At 45.9% G+C, this 24,843-nt stretch overlaps 1 protein-coding gene across 1 annotated transcript in view; it reads right to left on the minus strand.

The window, feature by feature from the left end:
- Positions 1-24,843, minus strand: part of DNAI1 (dynein axonemal intermediate chain 1) — a 173,185-nt gene that overhangs the window by 103,282 nt on the left and 45,060 nt on the right. Inside the window, exons 10-12 of the mRNA XM_053409184.1 lie at positions 15,791-15,875; positions 13,367-13,484; positions 10,169-10,212 (exon numbers count right to left, since the gene is read on the minus strand). Of these exons, the coding sequence (XP_053265159.1) occupies positions 10,169-10,212; positions 13,367-13,484; positions 15,791-15,875 (247 nt within the window). The remainder of the gene's footprint in view (positions 1-10,168; positions 10,213-13,366; positions 13,485-15,790; positions 15,876-24,843) is intronic.

Below are 24,843 nucleotides of genomic sequence, written 5' to 3' on the forward strand. Positions count from 1 at the left end.
TCTATCATTTGCCCGATAATAAATGTTGGAAATGTAAAGAAACTGAAGGTACATTCTTTCACCTTTGGTGGACGTGCCCAAAGATTAAGGCTTTCTGGAAGATGATCTATAATGAAATGAAAAATGTATTTAAATATACCTTCCTGAAGAAACCAGAGGCCTTTCTCCTGGGCATAGTCGGCCAATTGGTGCCAAAGAAGGATAGAACTTTCTTTATGTATGCAACAACAGCAGCAAGAATACTTATTGCAAAGTATTGGAAGACACAAGATTTACCCACCCTGGAAGAGTGGCAGGTGAAGGTGATGGACTATATGGAATTGGCGGAAATGACTGGCAGAATCCGAGACCAGGGAGAAGAGTCGGTGGAAGAAGAGTGGAAGAAATTTAAAGACTATCTGCAGAAATATTGTAAAATTAATGAATGTTAAAATGATGTTGGATTGAAATTAAGTGGCTTTAGCAACAAGGTTAATAAGAGTATGTAAAAATGGACTGATAATGGATGAAAATATGCAGTTACAATATGTTAAGATATAGAGTTAAGATAAATGAAAGAGGGTAAGGATTTGCTGAACTGACTATGTGAATGGGAATACAAAAAAGGGAGGTGTGAGGAGGTCAAGGAAACAAGCAAACGAGCTTAAAGATATGGAAAAAATGGATTTGTTTTTAATTTTTTGTTATTTATTTCTTTTTTGTACTTTGTATTTTCTTTTTTAATGTATTTTTGTATTTTCTGTATTTTCTTCTTTTTTTCTTTTTTTCTTGTCTTCTTTTATTCTGTTAATTTTTGCTTTTTGTAAAATCCTAATAAACATCTTTTTTTAAAAAAAAAAAGAGGAGGAGAAGGAGAAATACAGTAATATATCCATATTTCTCAAGCTGGCACGAATGGTGAATGCTGATCATCTAAGTGTAAAGCATAAGATGATATAGAAGCTGGGTTCTGCATCACTCTGGACACCTACAATTTGTATGTTGTTTTTTCAGCAATAGCCAAAGTCTATGAGTTTTTATACCACAAAGACAAATCTAGATTTTCAAAAATTTTCGTGGCTGGACTACTGAAATCCTAGCTGCAGAGAGCATCCATGGGGAAAGTTCTTTAGAGTGACAAGCTCTAATTAGATAGTTGAGTATATCACTTTAGTGCTTTGCTTTGTTTGAACCTCCTGGACATGCTAGCTTTTACGAGGATTTTTAACATTCTGTTTTCCCCCCCTAGCTTACTGCTCACTAAATATTTAACAGTGCCATCAAGTGGCAAAAGCTTTTGTTAGCTCCAGATTCTTAGAAGCACTCTGTGATTTGCAGCAACCAGACAAGTGAGAGGCGCTTCGGTGCAAAACATCTAATTTGTACATGTCAGCCTTCCTCAACCAGGTGCCCTTGAGATGTTTTGGACTTGTTTCCTTGGTGTGAGGTTTCTCAAGTGGGAGTTAAATGAATGCTTTGCTTTGCTCCTCTTCGAACGCTAGTGCCAGGCCAGTCTCCCTGTCCAGACATCTTCAAATGCACAACTGCAGGCTGCTATCGCAAACACCTGCATGCAGAAATCACTACACACTTCTCTGCCAAACAGACAAGCGTAGGGCTGCTAGACTGCCAGGGCTGATCTGAAGTCTCCAGGGCTACCTGCCCCCCTCCAGCTGGTGGTACAGGGTTAGGCTCCCTAGAAGGGGTCGAGTACCATATTTTTCGCTACATAGGGCGCAGCGGACCATAGGGCGCACCTAGTTTTTAGGGGGGGAATAAAGGGGGGAATTATTCCCCCCCCCCAGCCCCAAAGAGCAAAGAAGCCAAGACAGCGAGCGGGATCCATCCCGCTGGCTGTCTTAGCTTCCTCTTTAGCCACGCACAACCTCTCCAGCCGGGAGAGGCTGTGCACAGCTTCGTTTTTAGCCGCGGGGCTGGGGCAGGGGAAGCCTGAGCTTCCCCCGACCCCAGCCCCCAGAACAGGTCCAGGAGCAGAGGCAAGGTTGTGCAGCCTTGGCACCGCTCCCGGAGCTTGTGGGCTGGGGGAGCGCTCCGAAGGTTTGCGGATAGCTGCCTGAAGCCCGGGGAGCGCAGTGGGAGTTGGCACTGCGCTCCCAGGGCTTCAGGCTGCAGGCTGCTATCTGCAAGCCTCTGGAACACCCGCCGGGCTCCAAAGGCTTGCAGATAGCTTCCTGAAGCCTGGAGAGCGAGAGGGGTTGGTGCGCACCGACCCCTCTCGCTCTCCAGGCTTCAGTGAAAGCCTGCATTCGCTCCATAGGACACACACACATTTCCCCTTTATTTTTGGAGGGGGAAAAGTGCGTCCTATAGAGCAAAAAATACGGTAAGTTTAGAAAGATGGGGGTTCAAGAGGTGTGAGAAATATTGCTTCAACATGTAAAAACAGCAGCATAATTGCATTATCATAAAGGGAAATATGATGCGCTAGGAACACTTCCCCCCCCCCGATACATCATCTATCAAGAGGCAGGCTTGGAGCGCTGATTATGTAAGGCTAGATAAACTGATAATTGCAATCACAGCCAAACACCACAGTGAGCTGATTGCAGATTGCCAGCTTTTAACCACCTTTCCCCTGACATTGGTGGTGTGTTCATGTGACTGCCTTAGAGCACAGTGAAGTTGCTGGAGTTTCCCCCCAGTGCCGCTTAACAGCTTTCCACATTAACTGTTCACCCCGGCAAGGCCTCTTTAGCGTTTACATTCATTTCTGTGCGTTTGGTGGGCTTGGAGGGAGTGGGGAGCCTTCATCCCATGCAAAGGTGTTCACAGCTTGGCTAGAGAAATTATGAGTAGTTTAAGGCATCTGATCAATGTGAAGCTGGTTTGAGAGACAAGGCATCGGACAGTAGCATTTTGTGCAAACTACAGGGTGCATATGCATTTTGGAGAATATTGTGTGAGCACAGATTAAAAGCCAAGCATTGGAAAACATCAAATACACAGTGAAGCATGAACACAGCCATTCACTGGGAATATGCTTTCTCATGAGCACCCATGTACACGTGTGTGCATCTGCACAAAACAGTAAACTGAACTTCACCCGACAAATTAACTGAGATTAGCAGCAATCTCTGCAAAGCCCCAGAGCCTAGCTGAAGCCAAAGCTCTGTATGCAAAGCAGTGAAGGCCTGGAACTGAATTAGTCAGTTTGGGATTGCATCCTCGTCAGCTGGGGAGCGGCATGTGAAAAGCGATAAGGAGGCCTTCTAAAGACGGAAAAGAAATTGCTCTTTCCAGAGCAAGCTGAAGAAATATGACAGGTGAGATTTGCACACCAGCCTGCTGTGCAACAAATTTGGAATATCTGGGGGCAGATCAGAAAGAAAGTTGCTTCCTTCTCTTTTTCTCTCTAGCCAGAGACAAGTGAAGTTTTCTGTGTTCTCAGATTCACCACTTGATTGGAATACGGCCGAGGGAAAACCAGCCTTTGTTTAAAGACGATAAGCAAGTTTCTACCCATCGTAGCTTGGAAATAACTAGGAAGAACTATTGATCATAGAATCATAGAATTGCAGAGATATCACCTTGCCAACAAAGGTCCGTATAGTTCAAGCTATGGTTTTCCCAGTAGTGATGTATGGAAGTGAGAGCTGGACCATAAAGAAGGCTGATCACCGAAGAATGGATGCTTTTGAATTCTGGTGCTGGAGGAGACTCTTGAGAGTCCCATGGACTGCAAGAAGATCAAACCTCTCCATTCTGTTTTTTTGTTTTTTTTTAATAAATATTTATTGAAATTTTCAAAAAATAAAGAAAAAAACAAAAAAAACCATTAAAAACACATAAAATTTACATTTCTTACTATCAATAACCAATTTCCTTGACTTCCCCACACCTCCCCTTCTTGTATTCCAGTTCCAATTTTTAGCTCAGCAAGTTCTTGTCCAATTCATTTTAGTTAACCAATTTTAACTTATAAACCTCAATCTTTATACATCAGTACTTATTCTTAAAAATCTTTTTCTAAGGTCGACCCCAATTCCCTTCCCTGAATTCCCCATTTTTATGTTAGTAACAAAACAAAATTAAATGAAACAGAATATAGTTGTACACCCTTTGGATTCCCAAAGCCCCACCTCCCCCTTTCCCGGTTTCGAACCCCAACAAAAGTCCATCAGTCTATCTGCTGTCAGCCTGGCGACCTCACGTCCGAGGCTCTTAATTCTCTCTCAATTCCTCTCTGCCGTTTTTTTTGATAGTCCTTTATATTGAGCACCAAATCTCGAAGAAGCTCTGTCCCAATAAGGTCCATGTTTCTTCCAGCCAGACCTCCATATTTAAAAGTGGAGCCAAAATCTTGTTTCTTGCTTCTCTTAAGTCCAAATGTCCCAAAAGCTCCAGTTTCCACTTTAGCCAGGTTTGTATTCCATAGGTCTTCAGATCTCCACATAAGGAGATCCCTCCATTCTCCATTCTTCAATTCAAACCAGATTTTCATCATCCTGATCTTATTTTCCTTTGTATCCATCTTAACCGGCCTCTGGCTCTCCTTAATCATCTGTGGCATTATAGCTCCTCCTTCCTTTTCCTTCAAATCATCATGTTTCTCTTTCATCACATTCTCAAATTTCTCAGATTTCTTTTCTTGTTCAGCTGCAGAGATTTTTAGTTCAACTGCAAAACTTTTTTGTTCAGCTGCAAAGACTTGAGTCAAGTCCCTCCCAGGCTCAGTAACTTTATTTACTGTTCCATTCAATATTGTAACATTTGTAGCCAAAACATCACTTTGTTCTTGTAACTTTCCCAAGAGAAAAAAAGTCCTCTCCAGTTCAGCCAGTGTTTTTCCACTTACAGCCATTTTTGTAATGTCCTGAACCCCCTCTAGAGGGATTCAGGTTTCTTAGTATCTTCCAGTTCCAACCCAAAAGTCAAATTAGCCTTTTCTTCTTTATTTTTAACAATTTGTTACCAAATTGTAACAAATATAACCAGCAAAGACAAAAGAAACAAAGTTCTCCTTTTCCCCCAACTTTGACAGCTAGTTTGACAGCTGTCAAAGTCTTCTATGTCTCTTCCGCAGGCTCTCTCACCGATCGCTCCCGGGTCCTAGGGGAGGGGTGACAATTCCGCTCTCAATATTAGCTCTTATCCTCCAGCACAATCACTTATATTGCCAAAACGTGGAGTTAATTGCTTTTATCCACAAAAGAGAAAGGTGTTCTCTCAACCTTAGTTATAAAATCCTTGCTTTAAGATGTTTACAAGGCGGGTAGGCGGACTTCCTCTTTGCACCTTACCCGGTCGTACCTAATTCCCCCCCCCAAAAAAAAAATTCTCTTTTTAAGTCCAATTTCCGTATTACTCACGGGTTGTTACTTTTAGTCCAAATGTTCTGAGAAAGAAGTCAGCGCTCTCCGTCCATGGCATGCGGCTTCACTCAGTAGGGGAAGCAATCGACTCACAGCACCGCACCGCTCTCCGTCCCCCGTTCCGGAGCCTTTAAAAAGGCAAATGGTGCCCACCAAGTCACCAGGTCCACAGGCTTCAGCGCCTGTGGTTTCTGAGGGTCCCCGCGTCGCCGCCGCGGCAGGACCCGACCCCTACTAAGCCGATTCCCTCCGGAGCTCGGAGGGAATCCACCATTAGGCGATGGCGCTAACCCGGAAGTCCAAACCTCTCCATTCTGAAGGAAATCAGCTCTGAGTGCTCACTGGAAGGACAGATCCTGAAGCTGAGGCTCCAATACTTTGGCCACCTCATCAGAAGAGAAGACTCCCTGGAGAAGACCCTGATGTTGGGAAAGATGGAGGGCACAAGGAGAAGGGGACGACAGAGGACAAGATGGTGGGACAGTGTTCTCGAAGCTACAAACATGAGCCTGACCAAACTGCGGGAGGCGGTGGAAGACAGGAGTGCCTGGCGTGCTCTGGTCCATGGGGTCACGAAGAGTCGGACACGACTAAACGACTAAACAACAACAAGAAAAACACTCTGGATGCGTTTAAATTACCCTGTACGCTGAAACTGGCGGTGATGAAAAGGAGGTTGGAACATTTCAAAATAAAGAATGAATAAATGAAATAAGCTCCATGTCATGTTCACTGGAACCAGCAGCTCAGCCCCATTTTTTGTTCCATCTGCGAAGAGTCTTCCCATGTTAGAAGCAAAGATAAACAGGAAGGTTCCTCTTTGAGTGGGAGCAGTAAAGTGCTTTGAAATTGCAGGATAATTTGAACACAAACAGCCAGTGACTGGAACAGCACATTCTTGCTGTAAGGCTATAGCACTTCATTGCAAACCGATGTTCTTATTGCTCCTCTAAAGGCTCATTGTTAGGGATTCCTCCAGCACTCAGCGGCCTTACGACTGAATTACGGGTGCTTTTCTGAGCAAAAATAGCCCCTGCTTCAAAGTGGGAACAACCACTCACTAAACTGCAGGCTGCGCAATATGCTTCGCATTGGAAGAAGTTCTGGATGGAACTCTTCCTTATTCCTGTGTCTGTTATTTAAACAGTTCATGTTTAAAAGGAAATCATCCCAGGAATGACGAGGGCACAAAGAAGCATGAGGCTCTTTCGAGGGTAAAAGGCCACCCAAAGAAATGCAACATGAATTCCCAAAATGCATTTTATCTGCCCAGGACTTGAATTGGGAGTGAGACAGGCAATCCATTTACCACAAGAACTGGTTTATAAAGCAAAGAGTAGCATTTTCAGCAATGGAAGAAAAATTATAACATGGTACTGGGCATGGGAATTCAGCATCCAAGGAATCTCAAAAAAAATAAAAGTTCCTAGCCCTCATGGACAGGAAGGCAAGCTTATTCCTCACTCCCAGTGTGGAATAAGATGGGGAAGAGGCAGAGTCACAGCCCCACAGCACTGAGGAGGGGCCACCAGTCCTACAGGCATCAGTGATGGCAGGTGAGGGATCCATAGGGATCTACTGCCACCCACTGGAGGGTGCAGATCCAATGCCTGTCCATGCTCCTTGCCTGTAATTCGCTGCAGTGCAGTTTTCTCAGGCTCCATCTGCTTATTTCCCTCCTTGTTCATAAATGCCACAGGATGGGGCTACATTGCTGGCCAATTAAAAATGAAATTGATATACCGGCCGGCCTGGAAGAAATTAGGCAAAGTATCGAAGAACTTAAATGACTGAACTGCAATCCAGCTTCTGGCTAGGATTGACGACATACTTCGGGACATTATTCTCCATGTGCTATATTTGTTCAGAGGCCGTGCAGTCTAATGAGGGTCGTTCACATGTGCCTAGCGATGCTTTATGCTTTGGAAATGTATTAGTACAAGGGATTGCATTAGAGCATTCGTTCAGGCTGATTCGCAGAGGCTAATCTGCAACCTCCAGCAATCAGGCAGGAGAGCCTTTAGCCTGCTCTAATGATGATTCACAAGACTTTACGACATCATCAGGGTGGTCGCCCTGCCAGTGGGCAATGCCTTCACTTTCCCAACTCAAGCATCTCCCAGCTCCTTCGCACAACCAGAAGCTATGCCTGGCCAAATATCCAACTCAAAGTGCAACTCGCCACGCAGCCAAGTGGCTGTCAGATGAAACCTGTCCTGTGGCCAAGCCATGAAACTGCCTTGTAACTGGGTTAGATAGTCTGTCAATCAAGCCAAGGTCTGCTTTAGTCTGATGGGCAGTGGCTCACCAAAGCCTCAGGTGAGGATGGGGAAATCTGTCCATTTCGGATTCTCTCTGTTTCTCATTTTTGCAGTCATTGGTTTCCCACATTTCCACATGAATTTGCTTTTTTTGTTTTTAATGCCGTTATGAAAACTCACCCACATTTTAGTGCCAGTTTCTCTTTATCATTTTGCCTGCCGTAGAACTATCTGCAATTTCCCCTAATAACAACACGTTTTTGTACATTATGCCTGCTTGTTTTGTATCTTTACCATATACGTATATGTATTATTGTATTATGTAATGTAAATAATGTATTATTTATACCTTTAGTCTAGTATATGCATTTTTTTTGTAAACATTAGTTGGCTGCAGAACAGCACTTCAAAATCTGGGTAAACGTCTATTTCCAAGGATGGCTGTGTTTTGGTTTGCATGTTGCTTTTGTTTTGGACCCGGAAGAGGGCAGGATGGAATGTGAGTGGGGGCCAGGAACAAAACCCCAGCAGAAAATGGTTGCTGGCTGTATTAGTTGCTGAAAACCAGAGGAGGGGAAAGTGCTCTCGTGCTCAAATCCTGCTTGCTGGTTTGACACAGGCATTGGGTTGACCACTGTGAGAACAGGATGCTGGACTGAGCAGCCTATGGGCCTCATCTTGCAGGTGGTTGTTCTTATGGTCTCATCTGGACAAGTTTTCAACAGCGTAGCTCCTCTCCTTCTTCTGACTATCCCAATGAGAAATGACAGGATCAGCATAAAGTGAGAAGGTCATTGGCAAAGGCACCTTAATGCCTTGCACTCTGGTTCCATTTGTGAGTTGAGTGTGGAAGAGTTGGGGGCTGCAGCATAACTTCCTTAAGCTACGTGTGCCTGTCCATGCCACCGCGTAAGCAAAACACGCGTACGCACATGAAGACTTACGATAACAACAAATGCCAATGGTCAGAAAGGAAAGAAAGCAGGTTTTCTCAGGAAAGTTCGGCGGGTGTTAGCAGAAAGTATAATAATAATAATAATAATAATAATAATAATAATAATAATAATGTATTATTTATACCCCGCCCATCTGGCTGGGTTTCCCCAGCCACTCTGGGCGGCTTCCAACAAAACACTAAAATACAATAACCTATTAAACATTAAAAGCTTCCCTAAACAGGGCTGCCATCAGATGCCTTCCAAAAGTCTGGGAGTTGTTGTTCTCTTTGACATCTGGTAGGATGGCGTTCCACAGGGCAGGTGCCACTACCAAGAAGGCCCTCTGCCTGGTTCCCTGCAACTTGGCTTCTCGCAGCGAGGGAACCATCAGAAGGCCCTCAGCGCTGGACCTCAGTGTCTGGGCAGAACGATGGAGGTGGAGACGCTCCTTCAGGTATACTGGACCAAGGCCGTTTAGGGCTTTAAAGGTCAGCACCAACACTTTGAATTGTGCTCGGAAACGTACTGGAAGCCAGTGTAGGTCTTTCAAGACCGCTGTTATGTGGTCTCGGCGGCCGCCCCCAGTCACCAGTCTAGCTGCCGCATTCTGGATTATTTGTAGTTTCTGGGTCGCCTTCACAGGTAGCCCCACATAGAGCGTATTGCAGTAGTTCAAGCGAGAGATAACTAGAGCATGCACTACTCTGGCGAGACAGTCTGCGGGCAGGGAGGGTCTCAGGCTGCGTACCAGATGGAACTGGTAAACAGCTGCCCTGGACAGAATTGACCTGCACCTCCATGGACAACTGTGACTCCCAGGCTGCGCACCTGCACACCAACAGAAGCACGAAGCTATTCTGCTTCTTCGATCTGACATTTTATGTACTGAGTTGAATAGGATCCAAACTGCAGCAGTCTGATTGGTCCTAGAACAATAGGATCCAAAAGGCAGCAGTCTGATTGGTCCTAGAACAATAGGATTCAGAATGCAGCAGTCTGATTGGTCCTAGAACAATGCAGCAGTATGATTGGTTGGCAGGAACCACCCAATCATGCTCCAGATAGAAGTGAATCCACAACCTGATTGGCTTACAGTAGAATTCCGGAATTAGCCAATCATGTGCAGCCCATTGTGTAAATAATGTATATAAAGCAGATACTTTGAGGGGACTTTCATTCATTCCTCCTCACCACTATGAGCTGAATAAAGAGCATGAAATCACTTTGCAACTCTGAGTATATTTCAGAGTAGCATAAGAAGGAAGCAAAACAAGCCTGGCTCCAGATCCTTGGAAGCGCCAGGGTGAAGACATGTGGCTGTCGGGGATGGAGCCAGAGGCAAGACCCTGCGTCACCTCCTTGGTCCAGGCAGCAAGGCTCAGTATTGACAGCAGTGAGCACAGCTTGCTCAGCAAGTGAAAAAAGAAGACTGTTTTGATATGCATTGACCATGCCTTCCCCAAAAGCCCAGAGGCAAGGAGCAGTAAGAATAGCCGGACTCAGCAGACAGCACAGAGAAGAAAGAGACAAAGTGTCCTATGTGTCAGAAGTGGTCCAGGAGGAAACGCATCAGGCCTGGCAGGTACACGTTTGAAAAGCTCTCCTTGCACTATCAGTTAAGAAGAATCTCCATCGCCTCATTTTCAAACTAACTTACAAGAGCCGTGTCCCACGATAAACAAATCCTTGTACTTGGGGTTCCTGTAAGAAAAATAGGGCCATTAGCATTTAAGCCACCTAAATGGTATGCAGCGACACATGCTTATACTGTGCACGTGAATAATAATAATAATATATTATCTATACCCCGCCCATCTGGCTGAGTTTCCCCAGCCACTCTGGGTGGCTCCCAATCAAGTGTTAAAAACAATACAGCATTAAATATTAAAAACTTCCCTAAACGGGGCTGCCTTCAGATGTCTTTTAAAGATAAGATAGCTGCTTATTTCCTTCACATCTGAATGGACTTTTGTGGGTCTACAGATGAGGACTGTGTTCCTGGAGACACTTATTAACAGCAGTGTGTCAATGTGGGCCTTGTGCGTTCAGGCACTTTGGAAAATTCCTCCGGAATATTTTAAGCCAGATGAAAAAATATGGGACCCTCGCTCAGTGCTTATGGATGTGGAGCACAGATCCAGATTTACGTCCCTTTTCATCCATTCATATTTGATATTAAAGGCCTCTATGACCTCCTGACTTGGCTTCCCTAAGTTTCGAGTACAGCTCGTTAGGAAGATTTATCGGCTGCTAGAAACTTTGAGATGGAGGCAGAGTTCATTAAAGCCAGCGTCCATTGGTCAGTAATAGACACAGCGCTTTCTTCTGGGGGTACGCATTCCCCTAAACATTTTGTGAATCTAAGTTTGGCCTCATTGAGGGGTAGTATTTCAATATGAGTAGGAAAATGAGAGTACCCCTAAACATTTTTTTTAGGGGGAAAAGCACTGAGTAGAGCTCCCGTTGTTTGGTCCCTGCTCCTGCCAACCTAGCAGTTCAAAAGCACGTCAAAGTGCAAGTAGATAAATAGGTCCCGCTCCGGCGGGAAGGTAAACGGCGTTTCCGTGCGCTGCTCTGGTTCGCCAGAAGCGGCTTAGTCATGCTGGCCACATGACCTGGAAGCTGTACGCCGCCTCCCTCGGCCAATAAAGCGAGATGAGCGCCACAACCCCAGAGTCGGCCACGACTGGACCTAATGGTCAGGGGTCCCTTTACCTTTACCTTTAGAGTGCATAAATGTTTTGCATACAAAAGGTTTCACGTACAATCCCTGATATTTCCAGCTTAAAAGGATCTGGTATAATGTGATGTGAAAGGCCTCCACCACAGAGTCTACAGAGGAACTTGCCATCGGCGGAGACAACACAAGGCCACATGGACAGTCAAACCCAGCATAAAACATCTTACCTATGCTCCTAAAAGAAATAACCTTGCAATTTCCAGGAGTGCCATTATCCTGGCTATAGGTGGCAAAACAACTAGACTGGCTGTTTCCTGGAAAACCACTGAATTTAGGAAATATTGTCGATAGGATTAACCGGGACTAGTAAGGACAGTCAGGAAAGATGTTTCTCAAATTCTGAACTCTGTTTCAATTTAAACAGGATTTTGTCCACGTCGAAGGTGCTTGTTGCTTGTTCAGGAATATGCTAACCAATCAAGCGTAGTTGCTGACGGTTGCTCCTTATGTCGATTGACAGTTTTCAGAGGGCCAAATTAATTAACTAGCTAATTTAAATACAACAATGTGTGATTTTTGCTGTGAAGCTGATTTGTGCACACCAGGGGGAAGAATCAAGGAAGAATGTGGCAAGGTATGGTCTCTGAACCACACACTGAATATGATTTTTTGCCCAAACCAAAGGAGGAGAGAGAGCTCTTGTGCCCAAATCCTGCTTTTGAGTTTCCCAGAGAACAGGATGCTGGTCCAGCAGGCACTTCTTATGCTCGTATTTTTTCTTTGGAATGAACACAAAGAATGTGGGATCCCAGGGCCATGCAACAGGCTGTCAGAAGGACCCCAAACCGTAAGACTGTGCCCCCTTTCCCCCTGCCAACAAGAATGTCTCCCTTTTGATTGGAGGCCAAGAAGAAGATGAGAGAAAGGGCAAGATGCATATTGTCAGAAATATGTTTAAATGGGCTTATAATAACTGAGACTCTGAACCAATTGAAGATCTTTAAAACAGCTCGCTGGATTTTAAACTAAACAACTACACTGATTAATTAAGGGATTACATTTACATATTGCAATCAGTGATTTAAAAAAATCACGGTATGCATTTCATTCAGCAACATCTGGTTAATAATAATAATAATAATTTATTTATACCCCACCCATCTGGCTGGGTTTCCCCAGCCACTCTGGGTGGCTTCCAACAAAATATTAAAATACAATAGTCTGTTAAACATCAAAATCCAGCTCCGAGGGCCTTCTGGCGGTTCCCTCGTTACGAGAAGCCAAGTTACAGGGAACCAGGCAGAGGGCCATCTCGGTAGTGGCACCCGCCCTGTGGAACGCCCTCCCACCATATGTCAAAGAGAAAAAGAACTACCAAACTTTTAGAAGACATCTGAAGGCAGCCCTGGTTAGGGAAGCATTTAATGTTTAATAGGTTATTGTAATTTAGTGTTCTGTTGGAAGCCACCCAGAGTGGCTGGGGAAACCCAGCCAGATGGGTGGGGTATAAATAATATTATTATTATTATTATTATTATTATTATTATTATTATTATTATTATTAATCTTCCCTAAACAGGGCTGCCGTCAGATAGTTGTTTATTTCTTTGACATCTGGTGGGAGGGCGTTCCACAGGGCGGGTGCCACCACAGAGAAGGCCCTCTGCCTGGTTCCCTGTAACTTGGTTTCTCGCAGCGAGGGAACCGCCAGAAGGCCTTCGGAGTTGGACCTCAGTGTCCGGGCTGAACGATGGAGGTGGAGACGCTCCTTCAGGTCTACTGGGCCGAGGCCGTTTAGTAAGCCACCTCTGCTTTATTGTCCCTTTAACTTTTGCAAAAATGTCTTTTCGTGGTCACCTGAAGGCAGCTGTTTTCAAGCCAGGGATACGAGCTGGTGGAATGTTACGCTAACTTTCACAAATGCATTCCAGAAAAGCCCATTTCTGCCAAGCAAACACATAAAAGTGTGTGTATTACAGTGACATTAAAAAAGGAAGACTGGAGGCTGTGCACTAACTGGGTAGCTCAAGCAGGTCTCTTTCACCCACTTCTGCAAAAAATTTTGTTTGAATCCCCAAGCAATGAAGCAAAAGCAACCCAGGCGATACCAAACGCATGCCGTCCTTTCGAAGCACTCTTAATGAAGCAATTGAAAGCTGCATGGAATCAACTCACCAGCAGAGGGCAGTGACTGCCAGTCTCTTGGCTTTATCATACTGAAACTTCCACAGCGGAAGGAGGGTCCCCAGGTTATCTCTGTACTCATCAGACGTGTCTTCAAAGTATTTGAAATCTAGGAAGGGGAACAATCACATTCAGAAATAGGTTTTGATCCATGTACGGCTGGGCCAATGGTTAGCGCCAGTTTTCACTTGGCTCAGGTATAATAATAATAACAATAATAATAATTTATTATTATACCCTGCCCATCTGGCTGGGCTTCCCCAGCCACTCTGGGCGGCTTCCAACAAAATATTAAAATACCACAATGCATCAAACATTAAAAGCTTCCCTAAACAGGGCTGCCTTCAGATGTCTTCTAAAAGTCTGGGAGTTATTGTTCTCTTTGACGTCTGGTGAGAGGGCGTTCCACAGGGCGGGTGCCACTACCGAGAAGGCCCTCTGCCTGGTTCCTTGTAACTTGGCTTCTCGCAGCAAGAGAACCGCCAGAAGGCCCTCAGCACTGGACCTCAGTGTCCAGGCAGAACGATGGGGGTGAAGATGCATCTTCAGGTATACTGGACCGAGGCCATTTAGGGCTTTAAAGGTCACCACCAACACTTGAATTGAGCTCAGAGACATTCTATGCCTATGCTGCATTTGAAGCCAATGTAATTCTTTCAAGACCGGTGTTATGTGGTCTCGGCGGCCACTCCCAGTCACCAGTCTAGCTGCCGCATTCTGGATTAGTTGTAGTTTCCGGGTCACCTTCAAAGGTAGCCCCACGCAGAGCTCATGGCAGTAGTCTAAGCAGGAGACAATCCGTGGGCAGGTAGGGTCTCAGCCTGCGTACCAGATGGAGCTGGTAAATAGCTGCCCTGGACACAGAATTGACCTGTGCCTCCATGGACAGCTGTGAGTCCAAAATGACTCCCAGGCTGCGCACCTGGTCCTTCAGAGGCACAGTTGCCCCATTCAGGACCAGGGAGTCCTCCACACCTGCCCGCCTCCTTCCCCCCCCCAAAACAGTACTTCTGTCTTGTCAGGATTCAACCTCAATCTGTTAGCCACCATCCATCCTCCAACCGTCTCCAGACACTCACACAGGGCCTTCACTGGTTCTGATTTAAAAGAGACATAGAGTTGGGTATCATCCACATATTGATGAATACCCACCCCAAACCCCCTGATTATCTCTCCCAGCGGCTGCATGTAAATGTTGAAAAGCATGGGGGAGAGGACAGAACCCTGAGGCACCCCACAAGTGAGGGCCCAGGGGTCTGAACACTCATCCCCCACCACCACTTTCTGGACACGGCCCAGGAGGAAGGAGCGGAACCACTGTATGACAATGCCCCCAGCTCCCAGCCCCTCAAGATGGTCCAGAAGGAAATTAAGGAATGCTGAATGATGTTGGATTGAAACTGAGTGGTTTCTAGCTGTAATGATATAAAGGAATATGGATGAAAAAAAGGGTTTGGATAGAAAATAAGGTGATATTATAAGCTGTAATGCTTTAAGTTAAGGATTTGCTGAACAAATAATCTGAAATGGAATACAAGAAGGGGAGGTATGAGGAGATCAGAGAAATTTGTTATTGAAAAGTATGTTTTATGAACTATATGTTTTTTTTAAATCTCTTTGTTTGTTTTTTGTTTGTATAAAAAATTGGAAACTTTAATAAATATCTTTTTTTTTAAAAAAAAAGATGGTCCAGAAGGATGTTATGGTCAATGGTGTCAAACGCCGCTGAGAGATCCAGCAGAACTGTGCAGCAGACACTGACAGCTGAGAGTCAAAGAATCAGAGAATCGGAAGGGACCCCAAGAGTCATCTAGCCCAACCCGCTGCAATGTGGGAAGTCCATTTCCCCCCGATGTGTCCTGTTAAAATTAGGGATGAAGTGAATTTATTTTTTTTCCATTTACATTCCACTGCTTTCTCAAACGAGCTCAGAGGGGCAGGCACAGTTCTCTCCCCTTCCTCATTTAATCCCCACAGCAACTCTGTGAGGTAGCTCAAGCTGAGAGGTCACCCAGCTGCCAGGTGAGGATGCCCCCTCCTTCATCCCAGTATTATTGTGCTATGGGTTTGTTCTGTCCTGCACTCCACTCTGGATGCTTTCCGGTTTAACTCGGATAATTTCTAAAATTTTATTTCAGACTAGGAGCATACACAGTCTCTACTCCACCACCACCACTCTTCTGTTACTGATGAGCACACAAACATTTAATTAAATCGCAGCGCAAAGGGGAATCCATTTGAACCTGGAGAATCCTGCTGCATCACTGCACACATTCACTGGTGCTCATCGGTGAACTGTTAAGGAGGGAGGGAAAGGTAGGAGCTAGAAACTGGAGGAGTGTGGCTTTGCGGTGATTTGAACAAAATATGGGAACAACAAACGGGACTCCTGGTTACTCCAAAGGTGTCGCACACCTTGTGCAATGTCGTCAAAGGTGTTCTGGTTGACCATCCGCTCCACGATCTTTGCTGCCTTGGTCACCTTGGTGACGTCATCACTCTGTTGGGAGGAAAAACAAAACAGGGAGAAGGGTCATACCCCTGTCGTGCTGGAAGAAGAGGAATTAGATGGAAGACCTCTGCCACTGGACTCCCTTGCATACCTCTCTGTTGGAGGAACTGGACATGAATAATAGTAAATAATAATAACTTTTATTTATACCCCGCCCTCCCCAGCCAGCGGCTAACACCAGGTACAAAACAATTGATTAAAATGCAACTTAAAAACAAGATTAAAATACAACATTAAAATGCAGCCTCATTTCGGTAGAAACTCAAATCTAAAACTTTTTGGGGATGAAAACGTCAAATCTTCATCAAGGCCAACTATCTAGACTGGTCCTACGTGGGCCAGAAAAAAGCCAGGGAAGTCCCCAAATAGGCGTTCCATCACAGAAGGAGAAAGGGAAAAGGATAGAGGGGAAGGGGATCAAGTTGATTCCAAGCCAAAGGCCAGGCGGAACAACTCTGTCTTACAGGCCCTGCGGAAAGAAATCAGATCCTGCAGGGCCCTGGTCTCATGAAGAAAGGGGTTGGTTTATTTCATGGGCACAAAGCACTCCATGTATTAGATAAGCTAACAGGTACAAGGTCAGCGAGGACAGTTGCTATGGTAACAGCACAGTGCCGTCTATACAAGTGATTAACGCACACCAGTTCAGCAGCCCGGGGTCTTGTGCTGAGATTCAGTTTGTGAGTCTGTTCCTAAGTTGGGCGTCTGTGTTATATCTTGAAGCTGGAGCAACAGAGATAACTTTGCGCTTGTACAAACTTCTATAAACTATGACTTCTATACGATTAGGCACTACTGGGAGCAATACTGGAAAAAACCTGAAGCATAATCTTCTGGGTTTGTCTCCATATTTCTGCCCTCGAGGCTCCATAATTCATCAATGGAAACCATTTTCTCAAGAATATCGCATTTTAAAGTCCAGATGGCTTTGATCTCTGCAGGCATCTTATCCATAAGAAGCAATTCTGTAATCTTGTCAAACTAACCCTGTCCACGACACTTCTGAGGCAAGACTGACAGACTTAGCTGCTGTCTAGAAACCTATCACATTTAACATCTGCTGGGATTCTTTTTGCGGAATCAGAATTGCCCAGAGAAGCCACAGACTTGCAGTACAATCCTAATCATACCTGCACAGAAGTAAGGCTTATTTAAATCAATGGGCTTACTCCCAGGAGGTAAGGGAGGTTAGGACTGCAGCCTTAGTGGAGCTCCCTAACCTGTTATAATTTATTGAAGTATGTGTGCCTAATACCAAATGATCCTAGGGCAAATATTTCAAAGATGAATGCCTCTTCCAAGATGATGCTTGCCATGAAATATAGACATGCATAATCAAAAAGTAAGAATATATGCTTGCTCCAGATTATCATTATTTTTACCCTTGTGGAAACTTGAAATCAAAACATCAAAACTCATTAATCAATTAAAATTTAGCTCAGAGTATCACTCGACAGATCCTGAAGCTGAGACTCCAATACTTTGGCCACCTCATGAGAAGAGAAGACTCCCTGGAAAAGACCCTGATGTTGGGAAAGATGGAGGGCACAAGGAGAAGGGGACGGCAGAGGACGAGATGGTGGGACAGTGTTCTCGAAGCTACCAGCATGAGTTTGACCAAACTGCGGGAGGCAGTGGAAGAGAGGAGTGCTTGGCATGGTCTGGTCCATGGGGTCACGAAGAGTCGGACACGACTAAATGACTAAACAACAACAAATCACTCGACAAGCGGACCGAACTACTGCACCAGGCAAAAAGCAAACCCTCTTGCACCTAGCAAGCTGGAATGTCCGGACCATGTATCCTGAGTTGTCCAACCATCATGGACTGTCAGCTGAAAATGCTCAACATTGCTCCTGTATCGGTCTCTACAGCCACAGCAAGTGCTTTAACTCTCCAAAGGTTTGACTTCATCCTTGAAGGCGCACTCTTCCATTGTCTTCAGAGACAATGCCAACCACAAAAGTTGCAAGGGTATCATCATCATCATCATCATCTATACTCTACTCCAGGCTTCCTCAGCCTCGGCCCTCCAGATGTTTTGGAACTACAATTCCCATCATCCCTGACCACTGGTCCTGCTAGCTAGGGATCATGGGAGTTGTAGGTCAAAAACATCTGGAGGGCCAAGGTTGAGGAAGCCTGCTCTAGTCCGTCCCTGACTGTGCTTTTGGAACTCAACTCTGCTGGGCTCCTCAACTTGAGAAGATTCACCCACACTGAACTGTCTAATCACTTTTTTATTAATAAATATTTCAGTTGAACAAAATAAAATAGAAATAGAAAAGAAATTAAAGAGGGAAGGAATATTATAGTGTTATATATGCAAACTACAGTTCCATATATGCTTGTCTAGTATATAGGTAAAGGTAAAGGGATCCCTGACCGTTAGGTCCAGTCGCGAACGACTCTGGGGTTGCGAAGCTCATCTCGCTTTAGTGGCCGAGGGAGCCGGCGTACAGCTTCCGGGTCATGTGGCCAGCATGACTAAGCCGCTTCTGGCGAGCCAGAGCAGCGCACGGAAACGCCATTTACCTTCCCGCCGGAGCGGTACCTATTTATCTGCTTGCACTTTGACGTGCTTTCGAACTGCTAGGTTGGCAGGAGCGGGGACCGAGCAATGGGAGCTCACCCCATCGCAGGGATTCAAACCGCCAACCTTCTGATCAGCAAGCCCTAGGCTCTGTGGTTTAACCCACAGCGCCACCCGCGTATATAGGTATATCAATGTTATTATTATCCAAATACATAGATACAGTGGTACCTCAGGTTAAGAACTTAATTCGTTCTGGAGGTCCGTTCTTATCCTGAAACTGTTCTTAACCTGAAGCACCACTTAACCTGAAGCTAATGGGGCCTCCTGCTGCCGCTGCACTACCACTGCACGATTTTTGTTCTCATCCTGAAGCAAAGTCTCAACCTGAGGTACTATTTCTGGGTTAGCGGAGTCTGTAACCTGAAGCATCTGTAACCTGAAGCATCTGTAACCCGAGGTACCACTGTAGTGTTATTCATACCCAGATATATTTTTTTATAAACACGTTCCAAATATTGTTATACTTGTCCGTACATAGCCTACAAGCAATCCGTTCATAAATTGCAAGGGTTGTCATATTTTCAATCCATTGACTGAAGGGGGACATAGATGCATCCATATGTCTTTTGGCCATAGCAAGGGCACAAAAGAATCCATTTACGTTGTCCAGTTGTCAAATTCCATATGACAGGTACATAATTCAAAAGAATATTTTCCTCTGGAAATTTTAACTTTTTCCGCTCAGTCATGTTTATACAGCTCAATTCATTCTCCCAAAACTTAGTGAGCGAAGGACGCTGTCTGAGCTGTGATCTTGGGCCAGTACCTCGCTCTCAGCCTCGCCCTAACTCAAAGGGTTGTTGTGAGGGCAAAACAGGGGAGAGAAAAACTATGGACAGCACCTTGATCTCCTTGGAGGAAAGAAGTGTCATTTAAATGCAATGAAATAAAAATATAAATAATGCCCTCCAGTAAGTCAAGAGACTTAACTGATTATAGGAAGAGAGCTGTTTTTATGCGGGCCCTGATTCTTCGGAGAAGCACTGTGTCACTGCGCAAAGGGAGTGTTACAAGTTTGTGTGTCAGCAAATAAATATCCTAAGATAATTAGGATTCTCCAGCAGCGAGTCGCTCCCTGTGCAAGGTTCGCTGAAGCCACCAGCGCTTCTGATTGGGCTGCCCACTGTTTCCAGGTGTGATTTATGCTGTATTTTATTGAAATGAATCTTCCGAGGAACTGATATGCCTAATTTATCTCCTTTTAAGATCCTTTTGGAATTGATTTTCCCAGCAACGGCTGCTGACTAGCAAAGTCCTGAAGTGGCAGGGCCAGCTTACCAGCACACTAATTCCTTCCTTCTGGGGATATTTAGCGGCATTATTTTATACAACGGCAATAACATTAATGGAAGCATCCGTTATGACTGCGTAATGGTCTGGAGCTGGGAAAACAAATGGCCTGGGCCAGCCATGATATTCATCCTAGATAAAACTGTATGTTTATCTCGGAGCAGCAGGCTGCCTACAACATATAACTCTTCCTTCATGGCCTTTTAATTACCTAGAAACAAACAAACTGCTGTCGTGAGTAATACTCCCCGTGCAGGGGTCTCCGGGAATTTGGTATGGAAGTAGCTCACATGCCCAAGAAGAAACGTGATGCAGCCCAGAAATGGAACAAAGATCTAGTTTTCTGCAGGATTCTGGAAGGGCTGATCCTTCTCCCATTGGAATTCCACAGACAGCAACAGTTCGCAGTCTTGTACAGCAGAGGACTCTGCCGCACAAAATGTGCCCTGCCCAAAGAAAGCTAGTAGGTCAATGACTAGGGGAAAGGGCAGGCAAGAATCCTGAAGTGCTAGTGTGCTGTGTGCAGGGAGTATTGTTCTAGATTGTTCTAGATTGTTATTATTTATTAGATGTATTAGTTGCTTTCTTTTCGATCCAATGGATCCTTGCAGTCACTGGGCATGGGGAGGCCTGCTCCCCCTGCTCTACTTCTGAGAAGACCTAAGATTCAAAGTCAGGGCAGGACACACCCCTGCTAGCCATCCTAGACCCTCCAAGTTTCCCTATTATCTAAGAATAATCCTGGATTTACAGATGGCATCTTGGTTTCTGATTTGATCCCCAAATGTCCCATTTTTCCTTAGGACCTCCCTATTTTCATTGGAGAAATGTTGGGTGGTATGGAGTTATGTGACTCCCCCCGAGCCAAGGAGATAAGCAGCTACACAACCTTTAGAAGACATCTGAAGGCAGCCCTGTCTAGGGAAGTTTTTAAATGTTCTATTATGTTTTTATGTGTGTTGGAAGCTGCCCAGAGTGGCTGGGGCAATAAATAATAAAATGATGATGATGGAATAGGGCGCCTCTATCTAGCAGTTCGAAAGCATGTCAAAGTGCAAGTAGATAAAAAGGTACCGCTCCGGCAGGAAGGTAAACAGCATTTCCGTGCGCTGCTCTGGTTCGCCAGAAGCGGCTTAGTCATGCTGGCCACATGACCTGGAAAAACTGTCTGCAGACAAAAGTCGGCTCCCTCAGCCAGTAAAATGAGATGATCGCCACAACCCCAGAGTCGTCTGTGACTGGACTTAACTGTCAGGGGTCCTTAACCTTTTTATTTTCATGAGAGAAATGGGTTCGCCATCCTTGGAAAGACATCCTATAACTGACGGACGTGCGAATGAGCTAGCTTGCTTTTTTTTAAAGAAAGAAAACATGTGGTCAGATAACATGACAAAGCTCTCTGTTTCTAATGCCAGGAGACTATGGGAAGGCCCATAGCGCAGCTGGGGAGCATTTGCCTTAGTGTTGTTGTTGTTTAGTCGTTTAGTCATGTCCGACTCTTCGTGACTCTTCGTGACCCCCTGGACCAGAGCACGCCAGGCCCTCCTGTCTTCCACTGCCTCCCGCAGTTTGGTCAAACTCATGCTAGTAGCTTCGAGAACACTGTCCAACCACCTCATCCTCTGTCGTCCCCTTCTCCTTGTGCCCTCCATCTTTCCCAACATCAGGGTCTTTTCCAGGGAATCTTCTCTTCTCATGAGGTGGCCAACGTCTTGGAGCCTCAGCTTCAGGATCTTCGGCGATCAGCCTTCTTTATGGTCCAGCTTTCACTTCCATACATCACTACTGGGAAAACCATAGCTTTAACTATACAGGTCTTTGTTGGCAAGGTGATGTCTCTGCTTTTTAAGATGCTGTCTAGGTTTGTCATCACTTTTCTCCCATGGAGCAGGCGTCTTTTAATTTCATGACTGCTGTCACCATCTGCAGTGATCATGGAGCCCAAGAAAGTCAAATCTCTCACTGCCTCTATTTCTTCCCCTTCTATTTGCCAGGAGCTGATGGGCCCAGTGGCCATGATCTTTGTTTTTTTGATGTTGAGCTTCAGACCATATTTTGCGCTCTCCTCCTTCACCCTCATTAAAAGGTTCTTTAATTCCTCCTCACTTTCTGCCATCAAGGTTGTGTCATCTGCATTTGCCTAAAGGTAAAGGTAAAGGGAGGGACGCGGGTGGTGCTGTGGGTAAAACCTCAGCACCTAGGACTTGCTGGTCGTCAGGTCGGCGGTTCGAATCCCCGCGGTGGGGTGCACTCCCGCTGCTCGGTCCCAGCGCCTGCCAACCTAGCAGTTCGAAAGCACCCCCGGGTGCAAGTAGATAAATAGGGACCGCTTACTAGCGGGAAGGTAAACGGCGTTTCCGTGTGCTGTGCTGGCTCGCCAGATGCAGCTTGTCACGCTGGCCACGTGACCCGGAAGTGTCTTCGGGCAGCACTGGCCCCCGGCCTCTTAAGTGAGATGGGCGCACAACCCTAGAGTCGGACACGACTGGCCCATACGGGCAGGGGTACCTTTACCTTTACCTTTAAAGGTAAAGGGACCCCTGACCATTAGGTCCAGTCATGGCCGACTTTGGGGTTGCAGCGCTCATCTCACTTTACTGGCCGAGGGAGCCGGCGTACAGCTTCCGGTCATGTGGCCAGCATGACTAAGCCACTTCTGGCGAACCAGAGCATAGCACGGAAACGCCGTTTACCTTCCTGCCGGAGCGGTCCCTATTTATCTACTTGCACTTTGACGTGCTTTCGAACTGCTAGGTTGGCAGGAGCAGGGACCGAGCAACGGGAGCTCACCCCGTCGTGGGGATTCGAACCGCGACCTTCTGATCGGCAAGTCCTAGGCTCTGTGGTTTAACCCACAGCGCCACCCGTGCCCCTGCATTTGCCTAGCAAGCTTCAAATCAGGTTTGACTCAATGAAAGGCAGGCACTCCCTGTTCCCGTTGTCCCTCTGCCGTTTCTCACGGCCATGTCCACCAGCTAGCAGCAAACAAACCCTCCCTTCCTCCCCATTGCTAGCCTGTTACTCACTGGTGCTAATTAATTCCCAAGCGTCTCGGAGGCTCTGCCTCCTTCCTCTGAGTGACCAGTCTGAATAGTTTAAAGGCACATCTGACATCCGGGCAGACTGCGCTCTGAGACCAGGCGGGAAATGGCTGGATTGCTCAGCACTTAATGGATGCTTAATTTCAGTTTTCATCTACAGCTGAGCTAGCCATGACATCTATCATCTCTAATTGGCCGGTGCGGGCCTTGCCCTGCTGGCTGTGGCTCCTCGGTGCTTCCCATGCAGGGACTGGCTCACATCCAAAAGCTAGCTGGTTTCTGTTATAAAGGCAGCGCCAGGAGAGTCATAGAATCATAGAACGGCAGGGTTGGAGAGGACCGCTCTAGTCCAGCCCCTTGCAACGCAGAAATCATAGCTAAGAGAATCAAAGAAAGCTGATGGTAAGGTAAAGGTAAAGGACCCCAGACGGTTAAGTCCAGTCAAAGGCAACTATGGAGTTGTGGCGCTCATCTCGGTTTTAGGCTGAGGAAGCCAGTATTTGTCCATAGACAGCCTTCTGGCTCATGTGCCCAACAGGACTAAACCGCTTCTGGTGCAACGGACTCCATGACGGAAACCAGAGCGCATGGAAACGCCGTTTACCTTCCCACTGGAGCGGTACCTATTCATCTACTTGCACTGGTGTGCTTTTGAACTGCTAGGTTGGCAGGAGCAGGGACCGAGCAACGTGAGTTCACCCTGTCATGGGGATTCGAACCGCCAACCTTTTGATCAGCAAGCCAAAGAGGTTCGGTGGTTTAGACCACAGTGCCACCCCCATCCCTAAAAGTGCAATAGCACTTTTATTGTTAATTACTGCAATTCTCTGGGTTGGCTAATTTGAGTCTGCTGCAGATAAGGGGAGGCAGTGGGGTCTTTTATAAAAGTTTTGCATTCCCCATAATGACAACTGGGCCTCCCTTTGACTCTTCTATCTGACACAGGAAGGCACCCTCAGAGGTTGGTTCAAACGGTTGAGATTGCTATTTCTAGGGTTGCCATATTTCAGAAAGTGAAAATCCGGACACAAAAGTCATTGAGCGTTGGTGGGTTTGGGGCAAAGTTTGGACCTTTTTTTTTTTTTTTTTTTTTTTTTTTTTGCAAAATCTCAAAAAAGAGTTTTTGAGCTATTTTTAAAGAACATCACCAAAAACGACACTGCCGACATGGGTTGCCATATGCCCGGATTTTCCCAGACATTTTTTAAGCAATTTCCCTCCTGGACACAGTATTCCAGCTAGGTCTGGGAAATTCCGGACATATTTACAATCTGTATAACTTTGTGGCGTCCACTTTGTAACCTCCTCCCCCATTTTGACAGTGTTTGTTCACGCCCAGTCACTTGGGGGCGCTCCCAGATCACTTGCAGCACATTTGGCGCAAAGGCGAAAGCCCTTTATCTGCCGCAGTTCCAAAGACTTCCGGTCAGCGCCAGCGCTTAATGGCGGATTTCTCCCGGAGCTCCCAGGGGAGATCTGCTTCGTGGGTTCGGGTCCTGCAGCTACGGCGGAGCGGGGACCCTCAAAAATCACAGGCGCGAAGCCTGTGAACCGGAGACTCGGCGGGCACCTTTGCGCCCCCCCGACGCTGTGAAGGAGCCTTTTTAAAGGCTACGGAACAGCGGAGGCTGTGTGGAGCGGTGCTGAGAGTCGCTTTCACCCAGCCTGCGAAGTGAAGCCGCGTCGCCATTAGCGGAGAGCGCTGATTTCTTCCTGAGAATTGGACAATAAGAAACAACTTTCCGTGAGTAGGATCAAACTCTAAAGATTAATTGGACCCTAAAATTAAAGAAATTGGGTACCGAGACGGACAAGCACCAAAAAGGAAGTCTGCTTTCCGTTCTGCAGTAAGATCAAAGCAAAAGACATTCAAGCTGTAACTTTTGAAAGGAGATTGGTGGGAATTAAGGAATCCATCACCAAAGTAAAGAGAGCTCCCTCCCTGAAGGCAGGAGGGGGGGGAGAAAATTTTACAGTATCTTCCTGCCTGTCTAAAAAAGAATTTGGACTGTTTACCGCTGCTCTTAAA

The sequence above is a fragment of the Podarcis raffonei genome, chromosome 11 (assembly GCF_027172205.1).
Source record: "Podarcis raffonei isolate rPodRaf1 chromosome 11, rPodRaf1.pri, whole genome shotgun sequence".
Taxonomy (NCBI): Eukaryota; Metazoa; Chordata; class Lepidosauria; order Squamata; family Lacertidae; genus Podarcis; species Podarcis raffonei.